The 16394-nt window shown below is 44.5% G+C and overlaps 2 protein-coding genes across 6 annotated transcripts in view; one reads left to right on the plus strand and one right to left on the minus strand.

Moving 5' to 3' along the window:
- The window catches only part of SLC26A8 (solute carrier family 26 member 8), a 67900-nt gene extending 54541 nt beyond the window's left edge, over positions 1–13359 (minus strand). For all 4 annotated transcript variants that reach the window (XR_011530066.1, XM_070585986.1, XM_070585987.1 and 1 more), the window contains exons 1-3: positions 12521–13359; positions 8149–8335; positions 2911–3050 (exon numbers count right to left, since the gene is read on the minus strand). Coding sequence is in view for 3 of the 4 variants with exons in the window: in XM_070585986.1 (XP_070442087.1) it covers positions 2911–3050; positions 8149–8333 (325 nt within the window). In the remaining variant the exon portion in view is untranslated. The remainder of the gene's footprint in view (positions 1–2910; positions 3051–8148; positions 8336–12520) is intronic.
- Positions 13360–14681: 1322 nt separating this feature from the next.
- The window catches only part of MAPK14 (mitogen-activated protein kinase 14), a 69064-nt gene continuing 67351 nt past the window's right edge, over positions 14682–16394 (plus strand). For both annotated transcript variants that reach the window (XM_070585997.1, XM_070585998.1), the window contains exon 1: positions 14682–16205. In XM_070585997.1, coding sequence (XP_070442098.1) covers positions 16090–16205 — 116 coding nt within the window. In that variant the 5' untranslated portion in view covers positions 14682–16089. The remainder of the gene's footprint in view (positions 16206–16394) is intronic.

A 16394-nucleotide genomic window follows, 5' to 3' on the forward strand; every position in this document is an offset into this window, starting at 1 on the left:
TGGGCAAAGGACTTGAACAGGCACTTCACCAAAGAGGATATGAGGATAGCAAAAAAGAACATGAAAATATGTTCAACCTCATTAGTCATTAGGGAAAGGCAAATTAAAACCATGATGAAATACCACTACGTACCTCTCAGAATGGCTAAAATGAAAGATACTAAAAACTAGACCACAAAATTAAAACTTTTGCTCTGTGAATACTCTGTTAAGGGGATGAACGGACAGGATACAGACTGAGGGAAAATATTTGCAAAACATAAAAGACAAAGGTACTAGTACCTAGAATATATAAAGAACTCTCAAAACTCAACAGTAGAAATGCAAACAATTCCATCAGAACATGGGCAAAAGACATGAAGAGCCATTTCATTAAAATATAGAGATAGAAAGTTAGTCTCTGAAATGATGTTAAACATCATTAGCCATCATGGAAATGCAAACTGAAGCCACAAAGGGATTTCACCACGCACCTATCAGAATAACTCAAATAAAAAGCAGTGACAATACCAAATGCTACTGAGGATGCAGAGAAACTGGATCACTCACAGATTGTTGGTGGGAATGTAAAAGGATACAGCCACCCTGGAAAACAGCTGGGCAGTTTCTTAAAAAACTAAACATGCAACTACTATACAATCCAACAATTGCAGTCTTGAACATTTATCCCAGAGAAATGAAGACTTGTGTTCATTAACCTACACACGAATGTCCATAGCAGCTATATTTATAATAGCCCAAAGCTGCAAACAATCCAGATGTCCTTTGTGGGTGAGTGTTTAAACCAACTGTGGTAGAGCCACACCATGGAATACTACTCAGCAATAAAAAGGAATAAACTATTGACACACATAACAACCTAGATGAATATCCAGAGAATTATGATGAGTGAAAAAAGCCAATCCCTGTATGACTCATTTAAATAACTTTCTTGAAAAGACAACGTTATAGAAATGAAGAACAGGTTAATGATTGCCAGGCGTTAAGCAGGGGATGGGGCAGGAGGCAAGCAGGAGTGACTACAAATGGGCAACATGAGGGATCCTTGTGGTGGTGGAAATGTTCTGTATCTTCACTGTATCGATGATAATATCCTGGTTGTGAGATGGAGCTACAGTTTTGCAGGATGTTGCCTCTGGGGAAAGTGGGTAAAGGATACAAAGGATCTCTCTGTAGTTTCTTACAGATGCATGTGAATCTATAATTATCTCAAAATAGAAAGTTTAATTAAAAAATGCTGACAATATCAAGTGCTGACAAGAGTTTGGAGGAACTAGAACCCTCATACATTGCTGGTGGGGCTGTAAAACGGTAGGCACGGCCACTCTGGAAAACAGTTTGGCAATTTCTCATAAAGTTAAACATACACTTACCATATGACCAACAATACCATTCCTGGGGATTTACCTTAAAGAAATGAAAACTGCATTCACACAAAAACCTGTGCATGAATGTTCATAGCAACTTTGTGACAGCCAAAAACTAGAAACAAAATGTCCATGAACAAGTGAGTGGATAAATAAACTGTGATACTGCCATACAGTGGACTATTACTCAGCAATAAAAAGGAATGAATTACTGATGCATGTAACAATTTGCACTCATGTCAAAGAAATAAAGCTGAATTAAAGAAGCCAGCCTTCAAAAGTTGCATGTTGTATAAGTCCATTTATATGATATTCTCAAAAAGACAGAACTATGGTGATGGAGAACAGATCAGTGGTTGCCAGAGGATAAAGATTAGGGAAAAATGTGACTAAAAAGTGGGGATGGTACCAGAGAGTTTTGGGGCTGATGGAACTGTTATGTATCTTGATTGTGGTGTTGGTTACACAAATCTATACATGTGCTTAAATTTATAGAACTGTACACCAAAAGGGAAAAAAATCAATTTTACTGTATGATAAAGAATTAATTTTTTAAAAAGGGATGCTTTTTCTCCAACTAACAGTCGTGTGCCAGGGTTGGACTTGAGCTACCACTTGCCCCTTTGATTGGTGTCTTTCGTTCTTTATACAACCTGTACAATCACAAGTTTCAATCCTGCCTTGTTGGCCCCAGAAGAATAGAGAAATAGCGGTGTCTAAAGACTACGTAGGGAATTGTGAACTACTGTGAGTAAAAGATTAACAAAATCCTTTCTCTTTCTCTGTGGATAAATTTGATCTTGGGTTAACTTTCTAGCTCTGTTTCTCTGGAAACCTGACAATGGTAGAATGTCAGCTGTGTTACCAGCCAACATTGGTTGTGGTAGTAATGAGCCTAAATAGTAAACTCTATCTAGAGCAAGAGGACTGTGAATGAAAGGTAACTATCCAGTGGGAAGCCCTAGCTTTGAGCTTCTCTGAGCACAATGACTCCTGTAACCGGGCGTGTCACTCATGGGACCCTGGAAGCAACAGTTACATGAATTATAAGAGATGTTGGTTCCTATTTGGGAAGCGAGGTTTCTACAGCCTAGACAACTCCTGTGTCTATCTGTGTGACCTTGCTGTCTTATGTCAGAACTGCCACTTGGAAGACCAGAGAGTAGCCCCTGGACTGCTGGGTGTGAGGCTTGTGAAGTGATGTTAGCATGCTGTGTTTTCTATCCTTCACCTTTCTAAGTAAAATCAATGCCAAGTGAGGTCTATTGTAGCCACGTGAGTATGAAATGACTAGTTAAACAAAAAATGACCATGAGTAGGCATTGCAAATACTCTTGAAATTATTCAGGGGTCTAAACTAAACTGAGTCTTTTGGAACCACCCTGGAAGAGTTCAAAATCTGGCAGGTAAGGGAATAAATGGTAACGGAGTGAAAGGAATGCACATGTTCTTCTATTCATCTAACACAAGTAATTGTTTACTCTGGGCAAGTGGAAAAGTCTGATGTATTGTCTGTGTGTGAAAGGCTTCATATCTTCCTTACCTTGGGGAACTTGCACAAGGCCAACACTTATACCGGCCAGTAAGTCTCCAAGAAGCCAATCCTTGAATCGATACAAACACATCCACTCTAGGAAGGGAAAGATTGTAATCATGCATCTTAGGAACTTGTGCCATGAGCAGCTGTGAGAGAGAAGAACAGAGACTTGATTAGGTTCTCCAAAGACAACGGCCACATAGCCAAGAGAAGGCACAGTGCATAATTCTTCCCGTGCAGCAGAGTTTCTTGTCAGCACCGTTGACATTTTGACATATTGGACTGGATAATTCTTTGTTGTGGGGCTGTCCTGTGCATTGTAGGATGTTTAGCAGCATTCCTGGTTTCTACCCACTAGATGCCAGTAGCACCCCAGTTGTGACAACCCAAAATGTCTCCAGTCATTGCCACATGGTCCCTAGTGGACAAAATCGCCCCTGTTTGAGAACCAGTGCCATATATATGACAAGAAATAAGTCTTGTAAGTCCAGCGTACCCATCAGGTTTTTGTTTTTACAGAATGTTTGGAAAGAATTAAACCTACCAATTTTCCAGCAGAGAAATGGACTGTTGTTGCCTTCCCTTGATAAGGACAGCTTCTGAGATGTGACATTGGTGGCTGGCAGGAGCAATGAACACATACACATCATTCCCATATACTAAAATTTTTTACCAAATATTAACTCTTTATGGCTTTGACCTGTAATGTGTAGAAATTTATAAAAAGTATAGAATATGGAGCCCCGTGCTTAAGGAGTTAGCCACATAAAGAAAAGGCAATAAAATAAGGCTTTATTATTCTTTACCCCAGTGGATGTCAACCAGAAGCAATTTTGTTCCCGAGGTAACATTTAGCAAAGTCTGGAGACATTTTTGATTATCATGACTGGCTTCTAGTGGGCAGAAGCCAGGGATGCTACTAAGCATCCTACAATGTATAGGACAGCCCAATTTTGTGGTCCAAAATGTCAAAGATGCTGAGACTGAGAAAACCTACTTTAACCTTTAGATCATCTAAAACAGCAGAATCAACATCAATCAATCAATCAATCAGTAAAACGAATTTGGTTTTAAAACGCTTTTTGCTATGGACATTTTAGTATGGGCCGAAAGCAAAGAGTATAAAGATTTTTCATGTAGGAGCGGTCGTTGGATAATTGGGCTTTGACTCTAGCAACAAATATAATTTCAGCGTATGCACGCCTGAAATGCATGCTCAGAAAAGAAGTAATTGCACACACGTTTGACTCTCACAACTATAAGCATTACTATCCCTAAGGTAGTTTAGGCCAAATAAGTGTAAGTGACTTTGCCAAGGTCACAGTAGTAAGTGTGGGCAGAGAGGGGCCTAGAAACCAGCTCGTCAGTGTTCTGTCCACTCTATTACTGCCATGGTTCCTATTGACAGCTGTTAAATTCTGCTCAGGAGCCAGAAGCAAAACCATTGGTTTGGAAGGAACATCACATTGCTATTTATATGAGAGTCCCCGGGTGTTAGGCAGGTGCACAGAGCGCGCTCTCTCCAACTCTGCCCTCTGTGAGGGGGAGCAGAGCATGGCACTGGGACAATGCCATCCTGCACCTGGTCCAGTCTCCCCTCCTCTCCACGTGCCACTTGGCAGAAGACTAGCCACCCTAGGCAGAGTCCTCAAAGCTCTTCAGCATGGCAAAAAATAAAATAGACACGGAATGATGAGAATCTAACACTTAAAGGAATCAAGGAAGGAGTTAGAGGAATATAGAGGAATAGAAATTGAAGCTGGTGGGGAAATAGGATAAGCATTTCAACATGAATCTGGATTTTAGTTAAGGCATCCTAAAAGCGAGGAATGTCAGAGGCCATGTGAAAGCGCAGGGGAGATTTGACAAGAAAGGGAGCATTTGCACTTGCTAACTAAAAGGGAGAAAATGAGGAAAGAGATGAGGTTTTCTACAGAGAGGAAGAGATGGACTTACAAGACTACTTTTTTTACTAAAAAAAGTCCCATTTATATAGTGCTTTCTATTTGCAAGGTGTTTTATAAGTACTCTTTAAATCCTCATAATCGCCTTACAAGGTAGGTGCTATTATCACCCCCATTTTACAGATGAGGAAACCGAGGCACAGTAGGGCTGGATAGCTTACCTAAGGTCACACAGTTGGGAAGCAGCAGAACTGGGACTCACAAGCAGGCACTCTGGCTCCTGAGTCTTGCTCTTAACCACAGTGCTGTGCTCCCTTTCAGGTTAAAGTTCAGAAGTGGATGTAACTGTCTGTTGTAGAAACAGGGAAGAAGAGCGGCTACAAAAGCCCAGGGGAGGCAGGACGGGTCAGACATAAGTGTCTAAGGACGGGTCAGGCGGACGGGAGTCAGCTTGAACTTCTTTGGTAGTACTTGTTTATGATGAGGTATAAGTCAGGCAAAGACTATCCTTTTGTCAGAAACAAAGCCAACGTGGCCCCCAGATGGCGTCTTTGACATTGACCTCTGACCCATCCTGGAGCAGAGAAAATGTAAGTAGTGATGGAAGTCTGGGGAGGGACATACGAGACCACAACTTGCAAGAGACAGGACATGGACAAAGGAGAAGAGAGAGCCCCAGACAGAGGAAGGTTTGCACTAGAGCTGTGTGCAGGCCTTCCTCACTCGTCACCAGAAACATGCCAATTGTGGGTGATAAATCAAGAGACGAGAGAGACTAATAAAGCCAGTGTGTGAGTGAGGACAACTTGAGTGATTAGGGTTCATAGTGTGCTGTAGGTCACAAAGGGCTCTTATTCTCAGGTCAGTGGATCTCCAAGGGGTCTGTAGATAGAATTCGTGGGGGTATGTGAACTTAGGAAAAATCATATCTTTATTTTCACTAACCTCCTAACTGAAACTTAGTATTTCTCTCAATAATGAACATTGACAACAAACCAGAGCAGTACCAGCAGAACTTGACCGTCACCACTAGAAATCACAAACGTTTTCATATTACATTAAAATTGCTACAGATATCTTAAAATATCATTTATATTCATCACTACTTTGAAATAACGGTAGTTATTAGATCCACTGTGTGAAATGACATAATTTTGGAATTTTTCATATTTTGACAATTATATTTCAGTATAACTGGTTTCTTTTATAATCCTATATATTTTATGCATTAAAAAATATTCTGGCCAAGACCATTTAATGAGGGAAGAATAGCCTCTTCAACAAATGGTGCTGGGAAAATGGGATATCCACATGCACAAGAATGAATTTGGACCCTTACTTTATACCATATACAAAAATTAAATCAAAATGGATCAAGGATCTAAATTTAAGAGTTAAAGAAGAAAACATAAGGGAAAGTCCTCATGATCTTGGATTTCACAATAGTATCTTAAAGAAGACATCAAAATCACAGGCAAAAAAAAAAAAAGAAAAGAAAATAGATGTTAGAATTCATTGAAATTAAAAACAGTAGGGAGCCAGCCCAGTGGCACAGCTAAGTTCATGCACTCCACTTCAGTGGGTGGGATTTCCTGGTTTGGATCCTGGGTGCAGACCTATGTACTGCTTATCAAGCCATGCTGTGGCAGGTGTCCCACATATAAAATAGAGGAAGATGGGCACGGATGGTAGCTCAGGGCCAATCTTCCTCAGCAAAAAAAAAAAAAAAGAGGCGGATTGGCAGCAGATGTTAGCTCTGAGCTAATCTTCCTTGGGGAAAAAAAAAATTGTTGTTCACCAAAGGACACTATCAACAGAGTGAAAAGAGTGAAAAGACAACCTAAAGATTGGAAGAAAATATTTGCCAATCATGCATCTGATAAGGGTTTAATATCTAGAATATATAAAGAACTCCTACAACTCAACAACAAAAAGACAACCTAATTTTAAAAAGGGCAAAGGAAATAAATAGACATATCTCCAAAGAAGATATACAAATGACCAATAAGCACATGAAAAGATGCTCATCATATTTAGTTATTAGAGAAATGCAAAAAAAAAAAAACCCACAATGAGATACCACTTCACACCTCCTTGGATGGCTATAACAAAAAAAAAGGAAACTAACAAATGTTGGAGAGGCTATGGAAAAAATGGAACACCTGTACATTGCTAATGTGAATGTACAATGGTGCAGCTGCTGTGAAAAAGTTTGTCAGTTCCTCAAAAAGTTAAACATAAAATTACCATATGATCCAACAATTCCACTCCTAGGTATATACGTAAAAGAATTGAAAACAGGGACTCAAACAGTTACTCCTATGCCAATATACATGGCAGCATTATTCACAATAGCCAAAAAGTGAAAACAACTCAAATGTCCATCAACAGATGAATGGATAAACAAAATATGATATATACATACAATGAAATGTCATTCATCAGCCCTAAAATGAAATGAAGTACTGATCCATGCTACAACATGGATGAACCCTGAAAACATTATTCTAAGTGAAATAAGCCAGACATGAAAGGCAAATATTGTGTGATTCCACTTACATGAAATATCTAGAATAGACAATTCGTAGAGACAGAAAGTAGAAGAGAGGTTACCAGGGGCTGGGGGAGGGGAAAACGGGAAGTTATTGCTTAATGGGTACAGAGTGTCTGCCTGGGGTGATGAAAAAGTTTTGAAACCAGATGGTGGTGGGGGTTGCACAACATTGTGAATGTCGTTAATGCTGCTGATCTGTACACTTAAAAGTAGTTAAGATGGCCAATTTTATGTTATATATATATTTACCACAATAAAAACAGTCAAAAGAAATTCTGAAAAGAGGTTCATAAGCTTTGCTGGATTGCTAGAAGGTTCATAGCACAAAAACAGGTTAAGAGCCCCTGAACTGAAGGACCTATGTCGTCACAGTGACTTTCAGAGGTGGTGCTTCTCTGTTGACGACTATGAGTACTATGTGGGCACCGCTGGATAAGAGATGAGAAGGATCTCATTTTGCTATCATTAATTTGTCCACCCTGATTGCTTGTTTTGTTGTCTCCTAAACTGATAATGGTGGTTAATCAAACTATGTATTTATTAAATATCCCCAGATGCTGTGAGGGACAGCCAAGGTCTTAATGCCCAAGAAGTTTACAATCAAGAAGGTGTTACAAAACAAACCACACACACACACACACAAGCTGAAGAGAAATTACTCAGGAAGCTAAGGGTTCTGGTGAGAAGAATTCAGAAGAGGAAGACAGAAGTAGTCACCAAAGGAATCAAGTAGGGTTTTGAACGTGCTGCCGGTGTGGCGGCAGCTGAATGAGCACACAAACGCACCGGCACTGGACGTTGTGTCTGAAGGTGGTGATGTTGATGTCCATGTTCCCAGAGGAAGCGGTCTTCCTTCTGTGCTCCTGATGAAAGGTCTCCTCATTGTACACGTCGCGCTTAACATCATACGAGAAAGAATTTTGCCTATATCTAGAGCCAAAACCCTGGAGGCTCCTTTCTGATTGCATCATTCCTGGATGAGTGGAAAGAAACCAGACAAAAAACAATTAAAAAAATATCTAGACCCTTGACACATTTTTATGGAAATACCTATAATGATATCATAAGATACCTATAATGGTATCTTATGTTTGCATAATACATTGTAGTTTTCTAAAACTTTCTCGTGTCTTGTACAATTTTATGCTCAAAACCGCCCTATGGAGAATGCAAGGTATGTATTATTCTCACTTTCTAAATGGAGAAACCAAAGCCCAGAAGTTTAAACAGTCTTGGCTATTTAGTAGAGTCAGGACTAGAACCCAGGTGTCCTGCTGGGAAGCCTAGTTTTCTTTATATTCAATTATGTTGCTATGTTGCAGGGAAATGATCAAGAGGTAAAGATCAGTATTAACCACCAATTTTCACTGAAAACGCTAAGGGTTAAGTGGTCAATACAGTGCCTTCTAACTCCTTCTCTACGTAAAATAGCATCCATCATCTCTTTACCTTTCCCTTTTCTTCATAACACTCGCCAGCACCTGATTCAATATTTTCCTATTTGTCCATTGTCTATTTTCCACACTAACACATAAGTCCAAGAGGCAGGAATTTGACTCATTCATGTCTGTATCCCCGGGCCCAGAATAGTGCCTGACACTTAGCAGGGCCTCAAGAAACATTTCCTGAATGACTGTCAAGTATCCAGTTTGTGGCATCATGGTGGGGCCGCAAAAGCATAGCACAGGGTATCGGGAGACTGGGGTTCTAGCCCTGGCTGTTTTTCTAACTACCTGTATGAGTGGGGGCAAGTTTCTTAGAAACTGAGTTTTAGTTTCCTTGTCCATAAAATGACATGGTTGGACCACATGATCTCTAAGGGTCACATTAAGCTTTAAAAATCTGTATCGTCTTGCTCTTCTAAGAGAATGAGGAGGAGAAGTTAATGGGGATGGATATAGATCCATCTCTGGGAGAAAGTGTAACCATTCTTGATCATCTGTGTTTTTGAATAATAAGAAGGGCATAAACTCTGAAAATCTTCCTCATAAATATGAAAAAGTATATATATATATATATCACTCCGTTATAAAATATATAGGTGAACACTCAAATTATGTAGATTATACAAATAGTTCTTTGGTAGGTAAGGCTGCAAACAAGTTTAATGTATCGGCAACTTTGTTTTCCTTCAGAATGATCATGTATCATTGTCACCAACATTTATGGGACACTTACTATACACTAAGCATTGCACTAGATTTTTTCATGAGTTATTTAATTCCCACAACAATCCCGGTGTTACTATTATCCCCGCTTTATAGGTGGTAAAACTGAGGTTTTAGAAAAGTTAAGTAACCGGGCCACAGTTATATATTGTATTTTTACCCTCGAAGCTTTGGGTAGCAGGAGTGTGCTGTATAACACCTATGAACTAAAGACCTCAAATTCAATAAAGAAGGGAGAATGTGGTTAGGGAATATAGAAGAGAAGGGAAGGGGTATTTTGCAATGTATCACAAGAGAATTAGTACTTCGTGTCTTTTACATTAAAAAAAGGTAGAACTGTACATTAAAACATAAGTAATATTTTCCCTTTTCCTTCCCTCACCCGTAGGAATATTGATGCAGTCTCCCCCACTTTTCCCATGTAATCGTTTAATAACCTTCCATTACTAGAATATATCTGTTCCTGGCAACTAAAAGAGCCTAATTAACCTGCTAATTATAAATTATATTGAGATTATAAAAATTGCCATCCTGAGTTGATCCGGGGTCTAGAATCCAGCACTTTGTTTCTGAAAGTGGCACTAAGACGGGCTGAGTGTGAAGCAGGCAACATGTGAGCATCAAAGCAGGGTGGGAACAGTGGGACCGGCGAACGCAGCAGCAGCTACTTGGCACCAGCAATGTTGCCATGGGTCCTGTGGGGCCCAGCATGGCCAGATCTGATCTTTTCTAAGAGAAGCCATAATTCCAGATGTTTATGTGAAATCTCTTGATTTTTAAATGTTGTCAATTACTTTACATATTTTTTAAAACACAGTATATATCTAACAAAACACCTCTGCAGGCCAGATCCAGGCTGTGGCCCACCAGTGTGTGCCCTCTGCACCAAGAGCCTTGTTGTGGAAGACACAAAGTATCCTCATCTCCTCCCATCACGAATTATAGTTTATCCCCCAAGAATTTCTCTAACTTTCTTTCAAAGCTAACTTTTCTGTTGTCATCCCCTTTGGAGGTATTATATCCCACTAGTTCAGTTACAGAAAGTAGTGTTCCATTTTACTGTCTTCATTCCACATCATTTATATTCCAAGAGGTGGCCCCCATCTACTAGACTAGGCTTTGGTAAGTTTGTCTGCTTTTATTTTCACAGTTTTATACATTTCTACCACATGCACGCTTGGCCTTCATTTATTTCACCTGTGTGAAGAACGCTATTTCACCTGTGGTCAGTTAATTTCGTGTCCCACAAACATTTGCTGAATGCTAGGTGCTCTGGGGGTACAAAAGAACAAAGTCTCCAAAATGTAGTAGAACAAAAATACCGAAATATACTGCTCTAAGAGTTTAGAGGTGGGAAAGACAGGAATTCACATTTATTGCTGCCCAGCCATATGCCAGGTTCTTCACACACATCCTTTCAAGAGATAGGCGCTATTTTCCTGGTAATGATTATCCTCATTTTACTGATGTATTTAGTGAGTTCCCCAGAGTCATCCAACAATTAAATAGCAGAGCCAGAATTGAACCCATTCTTTCTGAGTCCAAAATAGATGCCACATCCAAATACCATGTGATCTCCTACAGAGTGGGATTAATAATCCCAACCTAGAGGGATGAGGGGCCTCCTGGGGGAGATAGAATTTGAGCTCCACTCTGTCTCCACTGGGAGCAGGGAGGCAAACAAAGTATTTCAGGAAGAGAACAGGATAAAATGACAGAGATAAGGCAACTAATTCAATAGATCTGAGTAAAGTCAGTGCTAAACCCAAAAAATTAGGTTGAGGACTATTCTTGCAGAGTCTTGAATGCTGGGTTGAAGCTAGACATTTTAGCTATTTAGAATGTTTGAGGAGGAGTAGTAACACGCACAGAGACATGCTTTGGGAAGACGAATTGTGTCAGTGGTATGGTCTAGAGCTGTGCTGTCCAGTTGCCAGTGGCTATTTAAATTTAACTTAATTAAAATAAAAAATTCAGTTCTTCAGTCGCACTAGCTACATTTCAAGCGCTCAACAGCCAGGGGCTACCATACTGGACAGTGCAGGTATAAAGCATTTCCATTCTCACAGAACATTCTAGTGGACAGTGGAAGATAGGAGAGACGGAGGCAAAAAGACCAGTTGGAGACCATTACTATTATGGTCATCTTTCATATGTTCTCTATAATCATGGCAAGGTAAAATTCACTTGCAAAATTTCAAAACAAGCATTTGTAATTCCCTCAGAAACAACAGCTCTTGGCCCTTTACTACCTACATTTTAATGGGGAGTGTATGTGGCGTACAGAAGAGACACAAGCAGAGAGCCCTGCTTTCAGTACCCTTCAGTCACTCTGTCTAGTGGCTGCGGATGGCTAATAAGACGACAGCCCTCACGGAGCTGACCATCAGACAGATAAACAAGCTACTTTGAGGCGACCTGGTGAGAGTGTTAACAGTGGGGGGTCAGAGAGAAGCTCATTTTGGGGGTGGGGATGTTGGAGGAGGCTTCACGGCCGGGTCACTGACGGATAAATAGGACTTGATAGGAAGAGAAAGGGGCCAAGTGGGGTGGGAGCGGGAGCTCAGTCAGAAGAACAAAATGAACCAAAGCGGTAAGTCTGCAAGAACGAGGAGGGTGTGGGCGGTCAGGCCTCAGGAGGAGGTGGATGGGCGGTCGGGAGAGGCTCGCGCAGCAGACCACTTCTGCGCCTCCTGACAACGCAGACGACCAAGCTGGAAAGGATTCAGCTTGCAAAACGCACGCATTGTCCCTTGTCATTGCCGTTCCACGCGGCTTTTCAAATGTAGAGACAGTAGCTCTGAGAGAGAAGCTCCCAGGGACGACTGTCATTCATTCATTCCACAAACATTCACCGAGCGCCCGCGGCGCGCCTGGCGCTGCCGGTGACGGACGCAGCCCCTCCCGGTGTGACGGGCGGCTGGCCCCTCGCACCCGGCCGCCCGCAGCCCGCAGCCCCGGGTCCCCGGGCGTCCCCGGCGGCGGCTCACCTGCTTCCCCGGCTGCGGCGGGAGTGCGGGCGCTGCAGTCGGACGCGGCCCCAGCCGGGCTGGTGGCGCCGTCCACGCGGACGCCGGCGGTTCCCGAGCCGTTGCGGCCGAACCCGCGGGCGTTGGGGCGGGCGGGCGGGGGACAAGAGCAAGGGGCGAGGAAGGGGAGCAGGGGCGGCGGGGGCGGGGAGCAGGGTACCGCCCTCCAGTACCTGTGCCGTGCGGGCCCCCTCCCTGGGCCACCCGGGCCTCCACTCGCCTCGAGGTTTGACCACTCTTGCTTGAGGGCCTACTGGGTGCCGGCCTCGCGCCCGCGCTTCATGCAGTAATTCACTTGAGTCTCCCGCCCACCGAGTCAGGCTGGAAGACGCAGGAGGACCCTGGAGGTTAGAGGGTCCCCAGGTCCCCAGGCCCAGCACTCTGCCCCACAAGCCTGGCCCCTCCCACTGAGGGACACTCTCCCGCCCGGGTCTCCCGCTCTCCCCGGCCCGGCTCCCTTCCCTCCGAAGCTCAGTCCTTATCACTGTCTCTCCCTAAGCCTTGTATTCCTGCTCGGCCCAGTTACCTTTGCTTGATTACTGCATTAATGTTAACATATTATTCACTTCTCCGATTCCTTTTTGTAAAGTGTCTCACCCCCCATAAGGGCAGGTATTTTTATCTCTTTCATTAACTGTGGTATCATCAGTATCCAAAACAAGGTGGTAGATATAGTGAGTGCTCAATAAATTTGTGTAGCCCGACAGAAGGATTGTTAACTGGAAGCTCCATGCAGGCAGCTACTCTGTCTTTCAATCACCTTTCCATCAGGAGCATCTGCACCAAAGCAGGCATGCAATACGCATTTGTTTAACGAGCGAGTAAATGTACTGCTCTCTTCATCTTTATGCTTTCTGTCACTCTCACCTCATCATCCCAATTTGTTGGATAAATATATGAATTTCTCAGGATTCCCGCTTCCAAGTTTCCCCTCTTGCATCCATCCACTCATCACCTTGATTCCCACTCCCACCCCTCTTTTTTTTTTGGTGAGGAAGATTGGCTCCGAGCTAACATCTACACCAATCTTCCTCCATCTTGTATATGGGACTCCCCTACAGCATGGCTTCCTGAGGGGTGTGAATGTATGTGCCTGGGATACCCTTGAACCCTTGCAAAGTGGAGCACGCAAACTTAACCGCTACTCCAGGGGCTGGCCCCACACCTCTCATGTCTTTACAGGCACAGTTTTGCTCTCACTTCCTCCTCCAAGTTCCATTACTTCTTAGAAAGTTCCCTAACGTTGCAGGTTGGCTTGGAACATTTTCAAGCAGCATGTCTTCATAGGCAAGAGAATGTGGCTAAGCCACATTGAATCCAAAAAAAGCTTTCCATGAATCACCCATGACCCTGGTTTTGAGTTTTATTTATTTTTCCCTTGAGGAGAACTGAGGATCCTGCACCACCTTCTAATTTGAGATCATGGTCATTGTTCATAATTTGTTCAACAAATATTTATGTACCTTTTATGTTCTAGGCACTGTGCTAGATGCTGGGACAAGACAGGCACAGTCTGAGCATTCCAAGGGACACATAATACGAAAGAGAATAATCGTGGGAAGTGACGAGAAGTGTCCTGGCTTGAATTTAGTTATTTCTAAGAGACATAACTAACAGAACAAGATAGGGTCCAATTCTTCTGCTTTTTTGTAACAAGCGTTAGCATAAGAATAGATTGGTAGCCGTGGGGGTCGGTATGGGGTTATAATACCTTGTCCATTCACATTTATTATTTTGTTGAGCTTTACAAATGACCCCATTAGGTGGGAATGTAAGGCAGGAATTCTCTTTTGCACGAACTGGAACTAAGGACTAAGAAAAGTCTATTGACTTGCCTAATGCGACATGGCCAGAAGATCACTCTCTGCTCTGTTCTCCTTCCTCTGAGAGGCATGAATTAAATGCTCAAATTCCTCTTGACTGGAAACTCTTCAGGGCGGGAGTCAGTTTGAAACCCTCAGGGTAATGGTTTTAAAAATGCTTCTCAAAGGGAGATACCAGAAACTTTCCTGAATCAGAACTCCCTGCGGCCTACTGCACAAATGCACATTCTTCATGCCCATCACGACCTGTCCAGTTAGACTCCCTGTGAGTCCTGGCAATCTGCATTTCTTTTGGGAGGGTGTGTGAGGAAGATTGGCCCTGAGCTAACCTCCGTGCCAATCCTCCTCTATTTTGTATGTGGGTCACACCACAGCATGGCTTTGATGAGTGGTGTAGGTCCAGCCCGGGTCTCCGAACCGGGAACCCCGTCCCCGAAGCAGAGTGCTCCAAACTCAACTACTAGAACACAGACCTGGCCTCGGAATATGCATTTTTTTAAAAAGATTTCACTTTTTTCCTTTTCTTTTTTTCTCCCCAAAGCCCCCAGGTACATAGTTGTATATTCTTAGCTGTGGGTCTTTCCAGTTGTGGTATGTGGGATGCCACCTCAGGGTGGTTCGATGAGCGGTGCCATGTCTGCGCCCAGGATCCGAACCGATGAAACCCTGGGCCGTCTGCAGCTGAGCGCGCGAACTTAACCACTCAGCCACGAGGCCGGCACCCCGAATATGCGTTTTTAAACTCCCAAGGTGATTCTTCTGCACATAAAAGTTTGAGAACTTACTAGGAGAATTTGGGTGGAAAACCTCAGCCTTAAGGCAGAGCTAATATTTGCTTTGGGGACAGATTTCGTCAGAATTCCTGAGTTAGCCATATGTCCTTGAGCAGATGGAATGCAATGGCTTTCGGGCCTGAACCTGTCTCTTTTTGATGCAAGTACTTCTTGGAAATTGAGGGTTCCGTTGAGCAGGTGCTCGGCTGCTGGTGACTACCCGAAGTTCAAAGATCGTTTGGCTCTTTTCCCGACGCCCTATTTGTCACTGTCGCTTTCCCCCTTGGAACCAGGCATTTGCCCCGCCGACCACGGTGGGGCGCACGCGGCACGTGTCGCCCGCTTATCTCTTCTTTCCCGGGTCCGCCTTCGCGCTTTTAAGAACAGTCCCCGGGAGTTCCTGCCTCAGGTCGCCAGCTGTTGCTCTCTTCTCGCGAGAACTGCTCCTCCCGTCCTCTCCCCTCCTCAACCCCCTCCCGGGGGTAGGTTCCATATTGGGTAAAATCTCGGCTCGCGGAGAGTCCCGGGAGCTGTTCTCGCGAGAGTACGGCGGGAGGCTCCTGTTCGCTGGCTCTGGAACGGCGACCACTGGCAACTCAGCGGGCGCTGCAGCTGGAGCGGTGGTCCGGCGGCGCTGCCCGGAGTCGGCCTGGTCGGGGAGAGGGTGCAGCGAGAGCGCGGCGGGCGCAGCCTCGAGCCCCGGAGCGCGCCCCTGCCCTTAGCAGGGCTCGCTCCAGCCGCCGGGGCGCGTCCAGGCGCTGCGCTGACAGCGGCCGCGCGCGCGGGAGTCGGCGGGTCGCGGCAGCCGCACCTGCGCGGGCGGCCAGCGCGGGGTCCCCGGCCGGCCGGGCGGGCGACGAGGGCCGGGGAGCGGGTGCGGGCGCAGGCGGGGCCCCGCAGGGCCGCCTCCTCGCCCCGCGGCCGCCGCTGGAAGATGTCTCAGGAGAGGCCCACGTTCTACCGGCAGGAGCTGAACAAGACCATTTGGGAGGTGCCCGAGCGGTACCAGAACCTGTCCCCGGTGGGCTCCGGCGCCTATGGCTCCGTGTGGTGAGTGTCACCGGGCTGGGGCCGCGGGGGGCTGGGTGGCCCCTCACGCCCGAGAGCCAGGCCTGTCCCCACGGCTCAGCGATGCGCCAAGCGGCAGGAATTTTCCTTGGGGTAGGGCGTCGATCCCCCTTGGACCCTGTGCCGCGCTCCCTGCGCGCCGTGCACCCCTCACCCTGCGCCCCCAGGTCG

This window comes from Equus przewalskii, chromosome 19 (assembly GCF_037783145.1).
Source record: "Equus przewalskii isolate Varuska chromosome 19, EquPr2, whole genome shotgun sequence".
In the NCBI taxonomy this organism is placed as follows: domain Eukaryota; kingdom Metazoa; phylum Chordata; class Mammalia; order Perissodactyla; family Equidae; genus Equus; species Equus przewalskii.